At 40.8% G+C, this 23,396-nt stretch overlaps 1 protein-coding gene across 5 annotated transcripts; it reads right to left on the bottom strand.

Annotated features, from left to right (window-relative positions):
- Positions 1–2,323: 2,323 nt before the first annotated feature.
- Positions 2,324–19,308, bottom strand: CCDC82 (coiled-coil domain containing 82). 5 transcript variants are annotated; one of them, XM_014966184.1, is made up of 8 exons: positions 19,292–19,308; positions 15,952–16,507; positions 15,127–15,340; positions 13,885–13,977; positions 11,737–11,861; positions 10,707–10,877; positions 4,137–4,322; positions 2,324–3,582 (listed from the first exon to the last, which is right to left on the bottom strand). In XM_014966184.1, exons 2-8 carry the CDS (start codon positions 16,498–16,500, stop codon positions 3,517–3,519), a joined length of 1,404 nt encoding a protein of 467 aa, XP_014821670.1. In that variant the 5' UTR covers positions 16,501–16,507; positions 19,292–19,308; the 3' UTR covers positions 2,324–3,516. The 5 variants fall into 5 exon arrangements, with proteins under 5 accessions (XP_014821670.1, XP_014821672.1, XP_014821669.1 ...); XM_014966186.1 differs by lacking the exon at positions 19,292–19,308 and adding an exon at positions 17,131–17,242 and having other exon boundaries at positions 2,324–3,600; positions 4,117–4,322; XM_014966183.1 differs by lacking the exon at positions 19,292–19,308 and adding an exon at positions 17,131–17,242.
- Between the last annotated feature and the right edge of the window lie 4,088 nt (positions 19,309–23,396).

Here is a 23,396-nt window from a genome sequence, read left to right as displayed (position 1 = left end):
TTGGTAGCAAACAGTTTAAATGTGGGAAAATGAGAAATTGACCATTGATTCTGACAGCAAATTTTTTCAATAAAAATCATACATTCTTGAGAGTTTTCAGAATATTTGGAAGGTAGCAGAAATTAAGACCCGTGAGGAAGGCTCTGAGAGGGCATACTCCATTACATAGTACAAACCCCATTTATTGCAGAACAGGGGTTCTTTCCTTTGTAAGAATAAAGTTACACCCAACATAAATGTTATTTTATTATTCTAGAGAAGCCACCTGAAATGTAGAGAGATTTGGTTAACAGAAAGAAGTGGGGAATCAAGGGGCATTACTTCTCCTAAAAAGGATGTATTTGAGATAGATTCTGGGTACTTTTAAGTTGATGGGTGTGTTCACACCAAGATTCCCAGCAGAACAGGAATGAAGAAGGAAAAAGAGAAAATAAGTGTTCCTGCAGCTTTGGTAACTAGGGAGATAGGTATAATATATATCAAATCTCAGAATATTTACATATCTATGTTAAAGGAGAAGCTGCTGCCCGAGCATTCACACACCATCCAAGGAGACACACACATCACCAGGGTCCCTTCACAGGGGGTGACCCCTGTGGGTCAACAAGTGCCCATTTCCCCTCCTCACAAACAAACATACACACTCTTGGGCGCACTCACTCCTTCAGACTCAACCCTAGGTCTTCCGCAGCAGAGTCTCAGGCATTGGATTTTATAAAAAGAAGTAATTTAATCAAAAGGTACAGCAGCAGTGTCAGCCTGGGTTGGGTGCCTCTGAAAAGGGAGGGACATCTAACAAAGAAATCCGTGGGCAACTACACCCTTGTGATCTCTACACCCATCCCTCACGCGTGTCACGTGTCTTTCAGTCCAATGGTGATTTTTTGGTCTGGGGTCTTCTAACATTTTCCTGGATTCTCTCTCTGTGTCCAGGCAGACCATTGACTGCCCTTGATGATTTACAGTCTCTGCTGAGGGTTGGAGTCTCCTTATCTTCTGGTTTATGCTTCTTGTGCACCTGCACTTGCTGGCAGAACATGGGGAACTGAAAAGTCCCAGACTTAGGCAAAACACTACCAAAACATCAGTGTGTTATCACCATTTGTCTTATGCTAAAAGACTAAACACAGCACTGTACCAGCTGCTACAAAAATTACGAAGAAAATTAACTCTATGGCAGCCTAAAGGCTTCAGCAAATCTAGCTACTCGTCCCATGTATAGGTAGGCAAGCAGCATAAATCACACTACAGTATAACTTAAGTAATGTATTCTAATTTAAACTTATTTAAGCTAAACAGTATTTCTGGACATCTAATTCACAGTTAAGGTATGGAAATAATATCTTCAACACAAGTTTACTTGAGAGTAAGTCTCAATCTCTTTACTGGGATTTTTCATCTTGGTTTGTAATTCTGTAGTTGTACGTGGTACAAGTGAGAGCTGATGATATCAGCTTACCCTAACAGCACATAAATCATTGCTGAATTTCAACCCTTTAAAATATAAAAGTAGTTCATTTATTACAATGAATGCTCAAAAAAAGGGTACCAAATGACAAATCTAAGGTACAGTTTCTATGGAAAAAAAAGCCAACAGATGTTCACCATTACAGGATACACAACCAGCATACCTGCTGCCTGTAGAGGGGGGCATAACAAATGCAGGGAGTTCTTATGGACAAATCCGTAAGAAATCAGGCTTCATTAGCTCTGATTCTGAGAGAACAACTTGTTAGAAGACTCTAAAGTGTTAACAATACCTTCCCTTTTACTGAGATGCTCAGCCACAGAAGACTACTAAAAGACTATGTGCATACAGCAGCATGTAGGAACAGCTCCTGATTCAAAACCCTGCGCCTTCCATCTTATCTTAGGCTACATATAATTTATTTTATATGCAGCACAAAGTACAGAAACAGAATTATGGAATGGTTTGGGTTGGAAGAGACCTTTAAATATCATCCTGGCCAGCGACACCTCCCACTAGACCAGGTTGCTCAAAGCCACATCCAGCCTGGTCTTGAACGCTTCCAGGGATGGGGCATCCACAACTTCCCTGGGCAACCTGTTCCAGTGTCTCACCACCCTCACAGTAAAAAAATTCTTCCTTAGGTCCATCTAAATATATTCCCTTCAGTTTAAAACTGTTGCCCCTTGCCTGTCACTACAGGTCTTGCTAAAAAGTCTCTCTCCATCTTTCTAATACACCCCCTTTAAGTACTGGAAGGCTGCAATGGCTGGTCTCCCCAGAGTCTTCTCTTCTCCAGGCTGAACAACCCCAACTCTCTCAGCCTGTCCTCACAGGAGAGGCGCTCCAGCCCTCTGATCATCTTCATGGCCCTCTGCTGGACTCGCTCCAACAGGTCCACGTCCTTCTTATGTTGAGGGCCCCAGAGCCAGATGCAGTATTCCAGGTGGGGTCTCATGAGAGCAGAGTAGAGGGCAGAACCTCCTCCCTCAACCTCCCGGTCTTGCTTCTTTTGATGGGTACAGTTGGCTTTTTGGGCTGCGAACACACATTGCTGGCTCATGTCAATTTTTTCAGAATGGACAATAAAGTACTTAACCTTTCCTAGCTCCTCAAAAATCTACTCCCCTGGCCCCAAAAAATTCTGATTTAGGCTTCATGCAGTTCAGGTAAGCTATGCATCGTGATTCCGATTAACTCCTACTTCCTGTTAAGTTACACTGGAAGAATCCTTATCTTGCACTGCGACATTAATCCATTCTCTTAATTTTTTAGTTACTGCAAGTTGTTGCCATTATGTTTGCACAAAGCAATTTGATGTTTAAAATCTCAGTAAATTGCCCCAGCTGCTTATCAGAGGCAGCCCCGTGGGCCCAAGTGCTCATTGAGATGGCTAAGACAGACTCAGCCTGTGTGACGCCTGTAACGTGACTCATCACCTACTCTCTTCAGAGAGGAATGACTCCTGTGCCGCAGATGTACTCAGGACTGCAGAGTACTTCCTCTGTTGCCTTGCAACAGTCTACACTGGTTCCTCAGAGGGGAAATAAACAGGACCCAAATGCAAAGATCTATCATAACTATCATTCTACATGGCTGGACTTCCTTGCAGGTAAGATGCAAGTCATATGTACCTGTGTAACATAGCCTTACGTATAACATAACCAAATATACCTACTTAAAAGGTCTCAGCATCTCCTACCTTTCCTACAATACAGCTCAATATAGGTAGGTGGAAGATTCATTTCACAAGTAAACAGGTATTGAGATGTTATTTTTAAGATTATTTAAAACTTTTCCTTTTAAGAAGGAAACTTAAAGTAACCTATGCAGTAAGATTGGAATGATTGATTTGATAAAACTTTGGGTTATTATTGACACAGACAAGGAAAAAAAGATAGAGTACATTCTGAAACAGTAGTTTAAAGGCATATGGATTTAAGTATAACTCAGCCTGAAAAGAATCTTGAAGACCAAGCAGAGATAAAGTGCATGCAGATAAAGCAGGCCATTTTTACAAGGTGTCTTTCAAAGAGTTATAGGACCCCTTAATCCATTTTCTCTTCTTGGAAACTGTCTGCGTCATTCATGTAGTCTTCAAGATCATTGTATCTCTGCAAATAAAATAAAAGCTGTGTTGTTTTATCAAAGTTTAATAACTGAATTACATAAAGAATGTTTTTTCTTTTTTCTTCAATACATTAACAAGCATGCCAATAACAAGTCAGAAGCAACAATATCTAAAAGCTTGCTAAATGCAACTCTACTACAAGTTGTCTTAAAATAGTCCATAAAGTATTTCTGAATAAGTCAAAGTACTTCAGTGTAAACAGAAGAGTAAAATATTCTTGCCATGCCTCACGTACATGTCTCTAATCTCAGTTACAGCTTGAGTTTGTCATGTTGCTGCTTTCAAATGAAACAGGAGCCTGCCCACCACAGCCCAGAGATCACGCAGCTGTCCAAAAGCTTCACATCAAAAGCTGACACAAACTCTGTGAAGGCAGCACCACTGTTTGAGAGACTGGCTCAGCAGAAGTGGATGAATGGTTAAGCTGAGTTCTGTCACTGAAGCCCAACAATTCAGAACTGATCAATTAAATCAGACATACTACCTCAGCTTACTTTTATCTACTTGGAAAGGATACATCAAATAACTCAGTTGTACCTTCTGAATCCACCCACTGTCTTCCAACTGGCTGAAAAGCCGTTCGACTGTGTCTTTTACTGGCTCATCCTTCACACCATCCAACTCGGTAACGGAGCTGCAATCCACATACAGCTTGTACTTGAAGTGCTTCAAATTATGATAAACTCTTGTACGATTTGCACACACCACACCAACCTTCAACACCTAGGCCAAAAGCAAACAAATAAGCCATTCTTTCTATCAGAGAGAATAAGTCAGTCTAGTAAGATTTTATCAGTAAGTCTAGGAAGATTTTTTTGAATAATGAAATAACCAGAATGACATTACATGCATAAAATCAGCACAAACCCATGTAGTTTTCACAGCCACAGCAGAACAATTTTTGACAAGCAGGCAGCCAGCAAGTCTATGCAACGGCAACTTATCAGTACAGTTTTCTTGCAAACACAGCCATGTTTAGAATTGGTAGTATCTTTCCTATTTCCTGGCGGAACTTTTGTTACAAAATCACTAACATTTTAGGCAACCGTCATATTGTGGAAGCAGAGGAAGAGAAATTATTTGATTACTTTTGCTTAATATGTAGTACTTCACAGGAACATAAAATACTAGTTCTAGCATTTTGTAGACCAAATGATATTCAATATTTTTTCAAGAAATACATATGAATACAAATAAATATATGGCTAGAAAAATATATTTCATAAATATAGAGAGATTAGATTTAATAAAAATAGAATCTGAAAACTGAGGTTTTACACAATGCAAATGTTAATCTGCAGCTCTTTGGGAGGTATAGCTAGGCCACAATGCTGTAGAAATCAAAGCCTCTGCATCTCCCAGTTGTTACCAGTTTTACTCCTACAGTTCTGTCTTTTGTGTATGGAAATTGTCTTATTTAACAGGTTTTTTTACAGCAGTACTTATAGACAGACTAATGGTAAATATGCATGTAAATACATAATCAGAGCATGGATTAACACCTGTCAGCACTAACATTAAATACAGGAAAGTATTTGCACATATCTTGAATTTAAATTTTTTGCAAAGATGTTAAGCTGTGAAAGTGTTTACCTGAAAATACTGAGTAGTATATTGGCAATTGGAAAGAGTCAAATTGGGAGAAAGAATCAAAGTTCATCTGCGTGTAAGGACAACCTGCATTTCACATGATTAAGTTTTGTTCTATTTCTACAAAAGAAGTAGTTCAAGTACATACAAGGGCAAATAAGAAGAGGAATCTATCCCCTGCAAACGACCCACAGGTGCACCAATTGCTATTCCAACCCATGGAGACAAAGCCTATCCAGAAAGAAATCTATTTCTGGCTGGTTTTCAGAGGTCAGGTTTTCTACACTCAAAAGCAACATTAACTAATACATGTTGCTTTGAATACCATGAACTTCAGCTCCTGATAAATACAGGAAAATCTGATTTAATTTTACTAGGAAAAACCCCCATCAACTTATCTTTAAAGGGCAGCATTGTTTTGGACTGACGTCTTCTCACACCTTTGTGAGTAACAAGCAGGTAAATGGCTAAAGGTCAAAGCTCTCTGCATCAGCATGCAAGCTGTAACTGTATTGCTATTTCAGATTACACATACATATATCAAAAAAAGCCATATTATATATTGCAAATTATCTCTTATGAGCTACAACAGTGATATTTTTATTGCTGTCATTGGGAATAATGCGAATACCATTTTAAATTATGAGAAGGTAAAGTTTTAAGCAATGCTTAAAACCTGCATTTCAGGAAGCTTTTCTGACCATGACCAAATGTTTGCACCTGTGAGCAGTTCCCCAAAACACCTGACCTACCTGTACTGGCACTAGCAGCATCTAGTGGCAAAGACAGTAACAGAAAAGCGTATTTATATTTAGAAAGATTATATAAACTATAATTATATTTATATGTATTATTTACTTCTTAAATAGATGAGTATACTTATTTTCTTAAATATATTAACCAGCAGCTTGCCTGATATAAGAAGGTAAAATATCACTGAAGTCAACAGAGACACACTCATTTAAAAGAACTTCTGATTTGACCTACAGTAGATGGCTAGTAACAGAAATTTTAACCATTTTGAGATAAACAATTCCTATTACAATATTGCAATTCTCTACTGATCATGTACTTGGACCTATATGCAGCTCCACTTCCTACTGTCACCAAAACTGAAAAGCTAAGGCTTGTGTTTGGTGCTATAGGTGCTTCTGAAGTGCAAGACCTACCAACCAATACATAACCTTGATTTATGCAAATTTCCAGAAGTACCATTTCAAATACTGAAAACAATCCAGAACTGAACTGCAGTGTTTCAGAGAGTGCTTCATAACTTCACATATCCCAAGCAATGAGGAACGCTGAGGAGCATTCCCAAGCATCTGGAACATTGTGTGGTGTAAAACTGATGGCCCAGTTCTTCTCCTGTGACAACAGCTAGCAGGAGATATTTAGGAAGTTAATATAAATTGCAGGATGAACACCAGAATGATCACAACATTACCACACAGGTTCTAGCAGCCAACAGTTAAGACAGCCTATATCATCCCAACTATCATGTTCCATAGTGTGGAAGAAGTTTCCCCAAGAACCTGTCTAATCCCTTTTGGGAACCACTAAGGCTTTTCACTTCCAAAGTTATCTCGTGGCAGTGGGTTTCATACTTCATGCGCGAGGTGCAAAGTATTTCTATACTGGAGAAATGCCAGAGGCAAATAGCTAAATATCATACAATGTAATTATGTATTGTGTTTTTAAAGCAAGAAAATATTGTCTAAAAATACAATGCTATTTCAGAATATAGCTTTGGAAAGAATCTCAGTACTGTACTCATTCTAATTTTTTCCCCTTGCAGTTCGCACTGTCCTAATGCTTAACTTATCTACTCGAGCTGGCCCTATCAGCCAAAGCTGTGTTAAATCACTTTGTAAGGAATGCAGGAGCATAGCCTGACAACAGCACAACATGCAGTGACTGAATCCACGTCCTCTAAGCATGGTTATCAACGGAAGCAGAACATCAAGACTGAGAGTAGAAAACAAGTTGCAATCCAGGTGACACAGGAGCAAAGAAGTGTAGGGGTCACTTACACCTTTAAACCCTTCCATTCCCCCTGACCATGGAGGAATGAGAACTGGCAGCTACACAGAACAATCACTGCAAGCCTAAGCAAAACTGGAACAGCTGTTTCTCTTCTCTTTCTACTGGCAAAGCAGAATACTTCAGAGATGAGAGAAAAGGAAAGTTTTATGCAAAAGAGGGTTGGAGGTCTGTTTTTGTTCTCTCCACATCCTCTTTTCTTGGGTATTTGCAAATAAAACTTTAGAAAATGGTCCAACTACATGTTTCCATTCAATCTGATCTGCCAGTGCTAAACTGCCTTCTCTTAAGTCAATTAAGTTCTTGAAGTGCCAGTTTTACATAGCTCTGTGTGCCTTTTTTCTTCTTTTTTTCCCTCAATTGGCAGGACAAGTTGATCAATGCACTGCCAGCAGAACTCAAAGGCTACTTGAGAACAGTACCTTTAGCAGTCTAAATTACAGGTTACCATAAGAGCATGAATGTTGCATTACAAAGGCACTATCAAAAGTTACTGGAAAGTACTCAATAACTCTCTCTCCTGAGTCTGTTCTACATCCCCAGAGCTATATTGAGCATGCCCATGCCATGCATCTCAGCAAATGCTGGGGTACACAGTGTAAAAAAAGCTCTCATTTTCTTCTGTTAAGCAGAAGAGGACAAAAAACGAACTTGCAAGTCAGTTCAATATTCATTAGGATACTTCAAATTTTTTCCAAAGTGAAAAATAGCCAATGCTTTGCTGTCCAAATGTTGTCCTACATAGTGAGGGAATTGCTACCGTTATTTCCAAAGATGGAAGTTGAGTAAAGATTAAATTATTGTGGTAGTTCACTTATTATTTCTGGTTAGGCAAGGCACACACTTCCCATGAAAAACTGGAATTTTTAAAATTAGTAATCTACATTTAGAGACGTAAGGATGTAAGGAAGAAAAGTGACTGTACAATGGACTGCAGAATCAGTGCCAGTATGATTGCCAAGGAATCACCAAGGGGAAAAGCCTTGCTGGAAAAGCTTAGCTTCTGGATTATCAGGCAGACACGAACTTATCAAAACAGAGTATTAACAACTACTGCTCAGAAGGGCCCGTAACCTATTTACGAAAAACGGTGGCATAGATTTTCCTGGATTCTGCATTACATGCAGGGCCCAGTATGATGACACAATGACAATCCCTCTGACGCCCCTCAGATCTCCAAGGTAGAATATTTGCAAAGATCCAAACAATACAGCCTTGAGCTTCAGTAAGGTGTACTTCCAGTTTGATGAGGGATTCACTTTATATAAGAAATCCTATTACACCACGTTTCAAAATATATTGTATATACAACTTGTTCTGACACTTTTTTCTTTTCAGCAAATACTGTGAGGAACTTTAGCTGTATTCAAAAATTATTTTACGTTCACAAAAAAAAGGAATATACCTTTTCTGCCTCCTGAAAGAGAAGAAAGGCAGAACATGGATATCAGCTTCATACACAATTGTAGCAACATTTTATTTTCAACAAATCATGTACTTTGACCTTATCACAAGAGGTCACGAATTACATTACTTAAGAAGGTCATAAGCATACTTAATCATAGCAATTACTGGTAGCTGTAAATTTGAAGGGAAGATCCCTAAATATTAGGAACACTCAGGTTCTCAAGATTCAAGATCTTCATGTCTCAGCTGTGCAATACAAAAAACATTGACTCCTCAAGTCCCCTAAAATGACTGCTAGAGCAACGTCATGTAACAACATGAAAGACGTGTTTCATTCCAAAACTACAATTTAAATCAAAAATGTCCTAGTAGAGACAACTGAGCAAGTAAAAGATGCAAGACTACCTCAACGGAAATGTTTTCTAGTCTGGACAAGTAGTTCTGATAATGCAGCAATGAGAAAAAGGCTCTAATAAAATGTATTTAAGTAGTTAGGGACAAGTCTTCTCAAAAGCAGATGAGCAATTTCAAGTGTCATTGCAACCGAGATGTCAAGATAGTTTGTCCTGGGTGAATATCTACATGGGAAATAGCAGATGTGAAGAAATCTGAAGAATGAAGCAGTAAATTCTGAATAGGCTGCACTTGGATTATTAGAATGACAGTGGCACTATCTCAATGTTCTGACCTACAGCAAACAAGAACTGTTGGAGTGCACACAGATGCTCCAAATGCTAGAGACAGAGTAGGCATAGAATTAGCAAACCTAGTGACCCAGTGCAGAACAAACCTTACTTGCCACAAAACAGAAAACACAATCATTCAACCGAGATCATTGTCCATTATACAGAAAGTCACTTTTATAATGTTTCTGAAAGATAATCAATTCAAGATTCCTGCTGGGAAAGTCTTAAGGGTACTATATGCACACACAAAGGCAGAGGGCTTTCATGTGATCTAATTTCAGTGAAAAGACATTCTGATATTTAGAATATATGTAAATCTGAGGCAAATGTCATTCTTGATTTAAAACCTCAGGCTCCTGGCATAAGGAGATAGGGCCTATTCAAGAAAAAAAGTCATTATTTCTCAGGTACTTGGTGAAAAGCTGCAATGCCAGGCAGGTTCAGAACATCACTCAGTTTTTTCTTGTTTTTACCACTGGTTTTTCTTCCTTTAAGATATGCATCCACTTTAGGATTTTCAATCTTCTATTAGATGTCCTCTGACAAAACAAAAAGCTACTTTAGATATAACCAATTGAGTAGTCATATTAGAACTTTGGTTAGTATGTGAATATTCATGTGTGCAGCCAGTTTGTCTTTGACACACAGTTTCAGACTGCCTCCCCGTGCACCATAAAAGACAGACATGCTGAACAGGACGCGTGGGATGCCATGTACCTACAGTTTCCTTCCTGCCCTGGATGAGACTTAGACTGTAGAGATTGGAAGCAGAGGAAAAATTAGGACAGATGTCAATTTTTACTTGAGGGCAAGAGTTATCAATAATTCCTGTTGTGTGTCTTAGAGTAATTTATCTTTTTTTATCATGAAGTCCAGCTTATGGTTGAGTACACTTACTAGCACCTACTGCATGGAAGTACATGTGCTGTATCAGGTACTAATACTAAGTGGCAAAAGTCAGGAGGAAAGAGCACGCCGATCATTGTGATGCAGGCAAAAGCAAAGGTCATAGAAAAACATCAGATTTATTTTCTTGATAAAAGTTAGGGTTATTTGAGGATACTCTTAATTACCTCTTTCTCAATATATAAAAAAATGGAACAGGGGTGTGCAAAGGGGAATGTCTCTATTAATCCTTTTAAGTTTCATTGGAACTTCCTTCATAATCCCTACCAAAATCCAAAATTATATTCCTCCCAACTGCAACATGGTCCTCATATTTCAAAAAATAATAGGGTTTACAAATGGAAGTACAATAGCTTAACTCTTGCCTCTAACGTTATAAACATTAGATGTGTTGTCAGGAGTTCTATTCTTTGTATGATCTTCTGTAACACTAGGCAAAGTTTAAAAACAATTATATAGGGTGCTTGTTTGAAGTTACCTGCTTGTCATCTGACATGAAGTCATCTGCTTCCAAAGTTCTGCTGTTATAAAGCCTTCCAGAGAGCAGCACTTGAAACTTACAATACCGATTCAATCCACAGGCCTGACAAGAAATATATTCTGGATTTTTCAAGACTATGCGAACATCTGGGTAACAATCCACACGCTCCTGAAAAAGACATTTCAAATAATGTTAAAGAATCTCCATAAACTGAAAGATGCCTCAAGTAGGTTACTGAGTACTCTGTACACATACAAAATTAGTGCAAGAGATTAATGAAAACAAACAAACACACCAAAACCCCAAAGAGATTAAATCATTCTGTTGCAAACATGTATCTTCTCAATCGTTTTCCAACAGTTTCATCTCATCTTTCTTTCAGCTTCAGACCCAAAGAATAGCTCCTACCTCTTGGCACTAATTTTTCCTCTCCTTTTTTTCTTTCTTTTTTTCAGAGGGGTAGGGGTGCAACTGTATCAGTTGGTCTGCTTCAAATAAATCCACTGTATCTCTCCTCTGGCCTTACTCTGTTATTACAGTGATTATTAGATCACCACACCTATCACATTAATACCATTCTACTAATTTGCAAACAATGACTAGGTTACTGTATATTGACTTTTTTTTTTAAGCAGAAGGGTCATTGTGAAGATACCGGTTTATCTTTTTGTGGGAGGAGGAATAAATTTTGTTATAACATTTAGCAAGTGACAAAAAATCCTCAAAAACTCATCTGCTTAAGTTAGTAGGAGAAGCATTCAGGTAACTTAGAACAGATTCTGTTCTGTTACCTGAATGTTTTATCTGTTTATAAACACATAAAATACTTCAGATATTTATAAGTATCAAAACAAGTTAAAAGGGGGAAAGAACAATGAGCCTCTGTTAAAAAAGTATATATAATTTATATATAGTATATATAAAAAAAAAATAATCGCTGAGAATTACACTATTAAAAAAAATAAAAATCTATCAGTAATAATATGATTTGGAGTCCACTACGCTATTTATAGTAAAGGCTACATACCTTGTATCGATCTTTCCAGCGACTTCTAGAGATTAAGTTCTCAAGACGAGGCTGAATGAAGCGATCATCCAAATAATGAAGTGAGAGCAACATATCTTGTGCATACTTCTTTTGTCTTGTTCCATCTGTTTAGTGAGAGCCATTACTAATTTGCTTGCCACCCTACATTGTATAAGTTTCTTCAAATAAAATTTTCAAGGACATTATGCTTCTGCATAATGATTTAAATAAATTATTACTGAACACATTTGCTACTGTTACGCATAAAAGTGATCCATGCATCTTTGATAAACCGATATATTTAATTATTTTAAAAGTCTGTATCACAAGAGGTACATGAATAAAGTGCACAATCAATGTTAAAGTGCAAAACTGTCATCCCAAATGGAGACTCATTCATTCAATGCCATTTAAAAGATTGGAAAAAGAAGAAAAAAAAAAAAAGTGTTGCTTTTTGTAAGTTGTTCCTAATGTATAAGGGAGGTAGTTGCAATCCATGAAAACAAACTGCTGAGCTGCTTCACAGCAGAAATTTTGGCAACTCTCTTCCTGGCTTACAAAGAACACACAGAAACTGACCTTTAAACTTCAGTAGCAGAGTCAGATGCCTTGAGTCAGGCAGCACAAATACTTCCTCAAGCAAAAGAAATAAACGAATATGAGGATGAGCAAAACTACCACTATGCCACAACTGTCTCCCAAATATGTGCTGGACTCCAGTAAGTAAATGAGACTTCCATAGATGCAGGCCAATTCATATTGTCTTGAGCTTCAGCATGTACAGCCATACAAATTAATTCAGCTGCCTTCCCATGTCTTTTAGCAATGCTGTTATCAAAGTAACAGAACCGAGAAGGACCACAGTTCAGCTAGTTCTCTATATAGAAATAGCTAATTGCCATTATAGCCACCATAATTAAAATTGTATGTGTAAAGTGTATATGGAAAAGCGCACACTTTCAGTAAGTCAACTATACCAAAGGATTGACGAGGCTGTGCTAGACCATAAAAAAAAATCCCTCGAAATAAAAAGCAAGTCTGAACTCTAGTATAAAAATCCCTGCTCTTGATTCAAACTAATATATTCAATTCCACTACCTCAGAAAAATCCATTCTGTGTTATAACAATATATCTTTGTAATGCTAGGCTGTGTTCATACTATATAATGTTCTTCAGAAAGAAAGGATACGACCTCCAACTGACCCACACAGCTGATCTACTTCGGCACTTTGGCAATAAGTTGTTAGTTTTGTAGAGCAAATACAATTTGAAATAGACGGAAGCTATTACAACATAAATCTTGCAAAGTTTACCTTTTTTTTTTCCATAAGTTTATTTTCACTTGGTAAAAAAACAAAACAAAACAAAACTAATACCTGAAAGAACTAGCAGTGGTAGGTGAAAGACATTTTTAGCTCCAAAAAATGCACAGCCTTTATTCTGAAGTCTGTGGCGTACTTTGGTTTCTCCATTCCCTCTTAGTTCCTGATAACACCAAAACCTTCTCTCTTTGGCACTTTGCTGACTCCTTCCACACCCTGACACTGACAGTCCTCTCACTAATCCCGTCTTTACAGTACTTCTGAAACTACACGTGAGGTTGCCATTCAGCCCAACTAGGCCAAATGCCAAAAAATCACTTCCTCAGCAAGAACAAGACTGCAGCTGAAGTGTATTTTTTTATGTGAAAGCACAAATCTTTAAAAAAAAAGGAAAAGAAAAAAAAAAATCAGATATGGAGTAATCTCCATAATTAAAACTATTTATTATCAAATTCCTCAGTAAAAGCTATGGAGCATTTAACATTTTGACAAATCAGCAGACCTTGCAATGTTTTCATTGAGATATCCACTTTGAAATTAATTTCACTTTCATGCTTGAAGTGTTACTACTGATCAGTGACACAGAAATACTTTCCTAAATCTCAGAATGCCCTCTAAGCTTAACAGAATTAAGTCTACGTATTTTTCCAAAAATTATCCTTTTCAGACAGATCTTTCCTCCCCCCACAAAGTTACAGAACAGCAAAATTAAGAACAGATCTCAGGACTCACAGTCCTATAATCAGGAAACACATCTATCCCTAGAATAAATGTCTTCCTATAACTTTGAATGCACTATTATATTATTTAATGCAATTTACTTACCATATAATGAGCCCAGAAAAGTGTCATCAATTGCATTTATGAGGAAAGCCTTTACTATTCTTTTGAAGTGTACATAATGGTCACAGCGAGATACTGGGAAGAAAGCAATATAACCAGAATTTAAAGAAAAAGACGTAAACAATGTTAAAAGTCCTTTAAGAAAAATTTTTTTCCGTTATTGTAAATTTAGAATTTTAAAGTCATTTAACAATGGATTTAAAAATAATTTCAATGTACAACATTGAAACACACCCTTGAGACCTTGCCCTTAAGTATTGCTTCTCATCCCAATGACCTTAAAGAATAATAGCATCCTAAAGTCACATCTCCTTTCAGCAAGGAGAGCCCACACCACAGTAAAAGCTACAAACACTAAAATAAGATAATAGTTTTTTTCTATGAATAGCAGGAAATAATGCAAACCAGAAAAGGCGAGGCTTATGGGGCGGTTTTTTTTGTTTGTTTGTTATTTCTTTTTGTTTGTTATCTCTTTTCAAATACACTCAATTCCTCTCACTTCTTCACTAGGGAAGAAATGCCACAAATGCTTGTGACTACTACACTAGCAGCAACTGTCCAGTTAACACATACCTACTTCTGAACAACAAAATACGTACGAAGATAACTAGCATACAGTTCTGTTTTAAATCTTTATCTCTCTGCTCCACCCAGATTCCAATTGTCATAGAAGATCAATTTGACAAGATTTCTTGCTCTGTGTAGTTTGACTGAAATTGACCAATGAATTCAGAGCACCCTACAGACCTGTGCTCCCAAGTCTCAGAGCCATGGAATAAAAATACATTAAAAAACACCAACCCATCAAATCCCAAGACCCAAAGCCCCCAAACTCACGGTGAGAATTTTACATCACTCTCCAGAACAGAATTTAGCCAGAATAAACATAGCTATTTTTAGCATATATCACAGGATGGAGCATGATGCTTTTAGGTCTCCAGAGGAATGACTATCATAGGTAGCCCTCTGCACCCTAAATCAGATTAACTTGAAAAATCCGTACAACAGGATTTTCCTTCCTTCCCCTCAAATTATGCCTTTAATAAGATACAGAAATACTGTAAAAGCTCACTGTGGAAATCAGAGTAAATTGAAGTCTTTTAGAAATATGCTTTTAAACTACCATATCCTATTACAGAGCATTTGTGTTTACAGTCCATTAATATTTATTACAGCACTACAAGCAAGTTATAAATATAGAATTGTCACCAGTTTTAATCTTACAGTGTGGGACGTGGTATGCCAGCAACTCGCTATTTGATGTATTTAGTTCCTTCTGTTGTGGCTGGTTTTCACTCTTCACGTGCTCTGTGTCATCATCATCTTCCTCTACTATAAAATCTTTCATGCTGTCACTGTCAGTTTCACTAACTTCTGTTGGTGTGAGGGGCAAGTGACAAAGTGGTTCCTCTTCTATTTCTTCTTCACTATTAGAATCCTAATTAAATTTTAGAAAGTATTTAAAACAGAAGAATTTTCAGTATTTGCACTGATGAAATACTACATATACTGGATAAAATTTTTGACCTTCTAATAGCACCCTTTGTTCAATTAACAAGAAATAATCTGTTTCAAAAAAATACATAATTCTGTACTAGATGACAACTACTTCCAGCTTTAAATCAGCCATCTCCGTGTACCTCTCTTCAATCTATTTGTAGGAATTAAGCTAACATGAGAACTCTAAGTTACTTCAGCAGGCATTTTGCTTCTTGATAAACATCATTTGATAGTCCTCTCATGCATCTCTTCTTTATGGGAAAAAAAAAGAATGATAAAGAAGCTTTTCTTTCCTGACTACATAGAGAAGATACCTGCGTTCTATGAAACAAATGAAAAGAAATTCTAAACTCAGTGATTAATATTAAAAGGTTTTTAGCAGTCAATATTGTTAACTAGTTAATGTGACAACTGCTAAAATGCGACAGAACTACCAATTTGTCATGAATAAAAAACAAAAGAAAATCCCACTGACTTATATCTATTAGTCTTCACCTTTCCTTACATTCAGTATTTTCACCAACTGAATTTCAAAGATAAAATCCAGACCTCACAATTTTCACTGCCGCAGGATCTCCGAGTTGCTCTTTGTTTTGCAAGTTCTTTCAATTTTGCAAACACCTTCTGTTTCATATTAGTAGAAACATTTTCTGTAGGGCAGGTTTCACCAGGCTGCTGTTCTTGGGAATTCTCATCTTCATCCATTATACAGTGGCGCTTCGCAAAAACTTTTCTAACAACTATATCACTGTCGTCGCTTTCATCATCACTGTCATACAAGACAGAATTGTTCGACCTTTTACGCTTCCCAGGCGTGATGCACTCATCCTCACCATCTTCTGTTCCTTCCCCATCATAGCTTTTCTCTACATGATCTGAGAGGCTGTTCTCCGCAACAGTTTCATCTTCACTGTGTACTTCATCTTCTGATGCAGTAGGCTCTTCCTCCTCAGAGGTACATGAGGATTCGTCACTGCTGTCAAGTAGTATGAGCTCCCTTTTAGTGCGCCTCCAATCAACTCTAGATTTGGATGGCAGTTCTGTTCCTGCTGTCTTATTTCTTGTTTCGTACCTTCTTACAACTGCTTTTATCTCCATTGGAATGCTGTGACAATACATCAAAACACAAACAAGTAAAACAAAGCACTTATGTTATGCCATTCAAAACAAACAAACAAGAAAGTAGAAGGGCATGCCTATTTTATCACGTATGTTTATGACAACAATTATTAAGAGACACACGCAGCAATCAGCACCAAACAAAACTATACACGCACAATAACTTCTGAAGAGGATAGACCTTACTCAAAAACCGCAGAAGAACACAACTGCCCGCTCAGCACGAACGTACAGGAAAAACCTGCCCTGAAGTCCAGCTACAGATCCCGCCACCCCCTCCAACACTGGAAGCGGACAGCTGAGGCGGAGAGCCTCCCTGCTCCTGAGGAGCAGCACACATCGCTCCTTCAAGATGAGCAGGCCCCCTGAGAGCGGCCCGGGGCCCACAGCTGCTGCTGCCCTCAGCCGGGCCGGGACCACCCCACAGAGCCCGGCGGGCCCATCCCCGCCTGCCCGCCGACAGTCCCCCGGCGGCCCAGCGCCCTCAGGGGAGCCGCGCCCGCCTCTGACAGGCAGAGCTCATCCCTCCCACCCGCCCACTGTACGGCCACGGCACAGACAGACCCCTACCCCCGTCCCTCAGCAACGCGCGGCACCCGTTACTTTTACCGTTAACGTTCCCGCCGCGCGCCGCTGGAACTGCTGAGGAGGCGACCGCCCCCTCCCCGGCGCTCTGCGCCCCGCGATTGGCCGCTGCCCCCTGTCACTCAGCTGCCGCGGTGTTTACGGAAGTGTTGGCAGGTCGCGGGCGGGCGGGGGAAAGGGGAGGTGTGTCACGTGGTGAGCGGGTTGGCGCGCACGGCTCGAGAGCTGGAGGTTGCGGGTTCGAGTCCTGGCCCCGCCACGGGTCAGGGAGCTGCGCGCTCAAGCAGAGTTAAGAGTGTGGTGGCTTAGTTGAAATCGAGCCAGCAATGTGCCTTTTGTGGGAAACGAGCTAAGTTTTGCTTCAGCTAATTGATGTATCATTGTTAGCGTGATAGTACTAACAAAGAAGCTTTAGTAGTAGTAATAAAAGTTTAACAAATTGTATCTAACTAATCCCTACAGATGTTCTTGGTCTGTTGAAATGTCCTTGTTCTCAGAGTGTTATCTAGGTGAAGAGAAACAGACTGGAACGTGTCCTTCAACATAGGGACCAAGAAGATAGAAAAGTATCAATAAGACTAAAAGAACAAGGCTTGGACAGTGAATCTGCCAGGTGGACAGTAAAGGCTGCCAAGTAGGCCCGCTCACAAGGAAAAAGGGGGGGGCAGCTGATGAAGACGAGGATGCGACCACCTGATGAAGAAAATTATATGTTCAAGATAAAATTTCGTAGAATAGGTGTGTATATGCCTTATACGGTAGAAAAGATATAGGCTAAACCTGCGATAGGTTAGGCAGTCGGGAAGAATGTGAGCTCCAACTTCTCAGCCAATGAAAAGGAGAGACAGAAGTTTAAGCGGCCGGGATAAGGTATAAATATACAAAAATTGAAAAAGTGCATGTGCATCTATTTTTGGAGAGTCCAGCTTAGGGCAGCAAAGATGATTAAGGGATTGGAGCACCTCCCTTATGAGGAAAGGCTGAGAGAGCTGGGGCTCTTTAGCCTGGAGAAGAGAAGGCTGAGGGGAGACCTTCCCTACGTTTACAAGTTCCTAAAGGGTGGGTTGAAGGATGATGGAGCCGGACTCTTTTCAGTGGTTCCCAGTGACAGGACGAGGGGCAATGGGCACAAGCTGGAACAGAGGAAGTTCCATTCAAATACAAGGAAAAACTTCTTTACAGCGAGGGTGACAGAGCCCTGGAACAGGCTGCCCGGGGAGGTTGTGGAGTCCCCTTCTCTGGAGATTTTCAAGACCCGCCTTGATGCAGTCCTGAGTGATGTGCTCTGGGCAACCCTGCTTTGGCAGGGGAGTTGGACTAGATCATCTCTAGAGGTCCTTTCCAACTCTGACAACTCCATGATTCCATATTTTTGCTCGCCCTAGGTGTATTCCTGAGGAAAATCTGTATGGCGTTGTGAGGTACAGCTCCTCCCCAAAAGAGCTGCCAGTGACCACTGAGGAGCCGCCTGGCCTGAGGCTTGCCATGCCAAAGCACCTTCCTCACAGCCACCAGCATTCTTCCTCTCTGCTGTCTTGGGAGAAAATTAAATTTATTGTGTTCAACCTCAATTGATGGGAGGTGTGAAAGCAGGTTGTGGCAGCTGTAAGTGTGGGGGTGTTTTGGGGCTGCCAGGCTGGAGCAGAAATCCCAGCAGTGTCCATGCTTGGGAAAGCCTCTGCCGGCCCATCTGCTCTCTCTGGGCCTTGTAAAGAAAGCAACACCTTCTGTGGTATCTGTAAATCACATTTTGGGTACAATGCCCACAGCTCCTCATTGGGTCTCTCAGACAGAAACAGGAACATGCCGAGGGCTCTGGTTCTCACCCGTTCATGCTATATCCATGTGGAAAATCAGAGGCTGGGTGACAGAGAGAGGTCCTACTAGTGCCGGTGTTCAAGCAGAGACCTCCCAGCTCACCACGAGACTCTCTTTCTCCTAGCAACAACTTTGCAGCATGCACCGAATGGCTGAGCCCGTGGGCTGCTCTCAGTTGGGGCTGGTCCTTGAGTGGGGAACCCCCGCCTGCCCGCCGACAGTCCCCCGGCGGCCCAGCGCCCTCAGGGGAGCCGCGCCCGCCTCTGACAGGCAGAGCTCATCCCTCCCACCCGCCCACTGTACGGCCACGGCACAGACAGACCCCTCCCCCCGTCCCTCAGCAACGCGCGGCACCCGTTACTTTTACCGTTAACGTTCCCGCCGCGCGCCGCTGGAACTGCTGAGGAGGCGACCGCCCCCTCCCCGGCGCTCTGCGCCCCGCGATTGGCCGCTGCCCCCTGTCACTCAGCTGCCGCGGTGTTTACGGAAGTGTTGGCAGGTCGCGGGCGGGCGGGGGAAAGGGGAGGTGTGTCACGTGGTGAGCGGGTTGGCGCGCACGGCTCGAGAGCTGGAGGTTGCGGGTTCGAGTCCTGGCCCCGCCACGGGTCAGGGAGCTGCGCGCTCAAGCAGAGTTAAGAGTGTGGTGGCTTAGTTGAAATCGAGCCAGCAATGTGCCTTTTGTGGGAAACGAGCTAAGTTTTGCTTCAGCTAATTGATGTATCATTGTTAGCGTGATAGTACTAACAAAGAAGCTTTAGTAGTAGTAATAAAAGTTTAACAAATTGTATCTAACTAATCCCTACAGATGTTCTTGGTCTGTTGAAATGTCCTTGTTCTCAGAGTGTTATCTAGGTGAAGAGAAACAGACTGGAACGTGTCCTTCAACATAGGGACCAAGAAGATAGAAAAGTATCAATAAGACTAAAAGAACAAGGCTTGGACAGTGAATCTGCCAGGTGGACAGTAAAGGCTGCCAAGTAGGCCCGCTCACAAGGAAAAAGGGGGGGGCAGCTGATGAAGACGAGGATGCGACCACCTGATGAAGAAAATTATATGTTCAAGATAAAATTTCGTAGAATAGGTGTGTATATGCCTTATACGGTAGAAAAGATATAGGCTAAACCTGCGATAGGTTAGGCAGTCGGGAAGAATGTGAGCTCCAACTTCTCAGCCAATGAAAAGGAGAGACAGAAGTTTAAGCGGCCGGGATAAGGTATAAATATACAAAAATTGAAAAAGTGCATGTGCATCTATTTTTGGAGAGTCCAGCTTAGGGCAGCAAAGATGATTAAGGGATTGGAGCACCTCCCTTATGAGGAAAGGCTGAGAGAGCTGGGGCTCTTTAGCCTGGAGAAGAGAAGGCTGAGGGGAGACCTTCCCTACGTTTACAAGTTCCTAAAGGGTGGGTTGAAGGATGATGGAGCCGGACTCTTTTCAGTGGTTCCCAGTGACAGGACGAGGGGCAATGGGCACAAGCTGGAACAGAGGAAGTTCCATTCAAATACAAGGAAAAACTTCTTTACAGCGAGGGTGACAGAGCCCTGGAACAGGCTGCCCGGGGAGGTTGTGGAGTCCCCTTCTCTGGAGATTTTCAAGACCCGCCTTGATGCAGTCCTGAGTGATGTGCTCTGGGCAACCCTGCTTTGGCAGGGGAGTTGGACTAGATCATCTCTAGAGGTCCTTTCCAACTCTGACAACTCCATGATTCCATATTTTTGCTCGCCCTAGGTGTATTCCTGAGGAAAATCTGTATGGCGTTGTGAGGTACAGCTCCTCCCCAAAAGAGCTGCCAGTGACCACTGAGGAGCCGCCTGGCCTGAGGCTTGCCATGCCAAAGCACCTTCCTCACAGCCACCAGCATTCTTCCTCTCTGCTGTCTTGGGAGAAAATTAAATTTATTGTGTTCAACCTCAATTGATGGGAGGTGTGAAAGCAGGTTGTGGCAGCTGTAAGTGTGGGGGTGTTTTGGGGCTGCCAGGCTGGAGCAGAAATCCCAGCAGTGTCCATGCTTGGGAAAGCCTCTGCCGGCCCATCTGCTCTCTCTGGGCCTTGTAAAGAAAGCAACACCTTCTGTGGTATCTGTAAATCACATTTTGGGTACAATGCCCACAGCTCCTCATTGGGTCTCTCAGACAGAAACAGGAACATGCCGAGGGCTCTGGTTCTCACCCGTTCATGCTATATCCATGTGGAAAATCAGAGGCTGGGTGACAGAGAGAGGTCCTACTAGTGCCGGTGTTCAAGCAGAGACCTCCCAGCTCACCACGAGACTCTCTTTCTCCTAGCAACAACTTTGCAGCATGCACCGAATGGCTGAGCCCGTGGGCTGCTCTCAGTTGGGGCTGGTCCTTGAGTGGGGAACCCCAAAAATGGAGGTTAGGGCGATGGGCAGGTGGCCTGAACATTGTCTTAGTCACAGGGGAAAGTGGGAATATTGCAGTGGAGGATTTGGGGAGATGGAAGGTAGAATAATTTCATAAGGAAGTAAGTTGGCCTACTTTCACTGCTCAAAGAGCAAGACATTTTCTGGATGAGTGTATGCAGGAAACTATTAACATCTACAATAATGAGCTTCTGTTGTTTTTCTGCTTAAAATATCTATTGAATAGGATGCTGGATTCTGTTCAGAGCTAATGCTCTTACAGATGCATTTTAATAACAAGATTCATGTCTTAAATTTGCTCTGCTTTGCTTGGTCTGTGGTAGAAATATGCAACCATCTTGGAACTCATTCTGCTGACATTTTTTGTACTGTTTTAACAAGATCTTGTAAATGTCTCCATGTATTTTTTTAAAAAATAGGTGGTAATAAAACCACAAGGAGAGGAAATGCCTGGAAATGAAAGATAATTCTTTCCCATCTTATTTGCATAGCTCTGCTATGGGTTTCACATGGTGAAGAGGTGTAGACAGGTGTTTATGTAGGTGGTGGTGGGTTGAATTCCCACCAAAATGTTTATATTACAAGGATTAGAATGGTTGAAATTCAAGCATTATATTGTATTTAGGGATTTGTAGCCCTGGGCTGGCATTTCTTTTAATTGCTTTAAATTTAAAGTCAGTACCTGAATTTTCAAATAAATAAATGGAGCAGAGTTTGTCCAGGATTTAATGTTTCCTCCAAACTGTGGTGAAAGCATGCAGAGGGCTGCTGTGCCCCTGTTCTTCATGGCGTTTCTTCCTTCTAACGTCGCCACCTAGTGATAAAAGGCGTGAAGAAAACCTTGTAGTTGTAACAGTCTAGTACAGGAGACAGGAATAAGATAGTGGTAATGAATATATTTTAAGTATCTACAGAAAAAAAAAATACTTAGATGTCATGAAGAGTTTTAGTTATAAATACTGACTTCTGAAGTCAGTTTTTCTGACTTTCAGCTAAGACGTTTTTCTTCTTTGCACAAGTCTTGATTTTTCTGATGATTTTTCTTTCAGATGAGTCCCAGTTCCAGGTGAATCTGCAGTATGGGGTCATGTTGCGTCCTCAGATTTTAGAAGAGGGCTTCCAGTCAAGAGACACAAGTTTTCCAACCAGGCCAGTTTTCCTTTCTCAATTTCTTAAGGTGTTCTTACACATTAAGCAAACTCATCTGTCATGTAAAAAATAAATGCAGTTGATTTTCATGTACACCATAGCCCTTTTATTGGCCTTGTGGAATCACTATACCATGTGATGGGTACTGAGTTTTCTATTTTACTGTATCCCAGTCTCTGCTCCTATGATTACAGATAATAGAGAAATTAATATATTGGAAAATTCAATTTAAGTGGCAGCCCCCACTAGCCACATCTGTTGCTAGCTACTTTCACAGCTGAGCATTTGCTATGCTGCTTTCCAACTGATCTCTTAGTTGTCTGGCTATTGCTGTGCTCACATTGGCAGTTTCTTTGAAGCTTGAGCTCTTCTGGGGTTCGGTGATGTACAGGATTATATGGACATCCCCTCCATAAAACAGACCCTTCCTGCCTGGGGTATTCTCCTTTCCCTAATGGGAAGCTCGGAGCCCACATTTCCCAGGGACTGTTTCCTGCAGCACTGCAGGATTTGCAAACCCTCTGTGGCTCCCAGGCATACTGAACATTAGGCTGGCTCATGCCCAAATAATAATGCTGGAATTTACACAAACTAAAAAAGGGAAGAAAAAAAAAAGGAAAACTATTTTTATTTTTTTAAAAGAGGAATACACCCAGACTTACAGGGAAATTAGGCCTGTCTGGAACTGGCATAGCCACTAAGCTGACTCTTGCTCTCTGACAGATAACAATGGCTCAACAGCTTGTTGATCAGTAATGACAAGCCACCTCCGAGTTTGACAACAAGAGTTTTAGCCAAGGGAATTAATCACAATGAGTTCTAATGCTTTTGAAATACATTTTCAGCCAGCACAAAGAGTTTCAGCAGTGCAGTTGCTTAGAAGGGACTGTTCTTTTTACTGTTCATCAGCTGATGTCAGTAGAGACTCCCTGTCCCTTCA

The sequence above is a fragment of the Calidris pugnax genome, unplaced genomic scaffold, assembly GCF_001431845.1.
Source record: "Calidris pugnax isolate Ruff unplaced genomic scaffold, ASM143184v1 scaffold20, whole genome shotgun sequence".
NCBI classification, from domain to species: Eukaryota; Metazoa; Chordata; class Aves; order Charadriiformes; family Scolopacidae; genus Calidris; species Calidris pugnax.
Note: the sequence above shows the minus strand (reverse complement) of the source record. Positions and strands in the feature narration are given on the sequence as shown.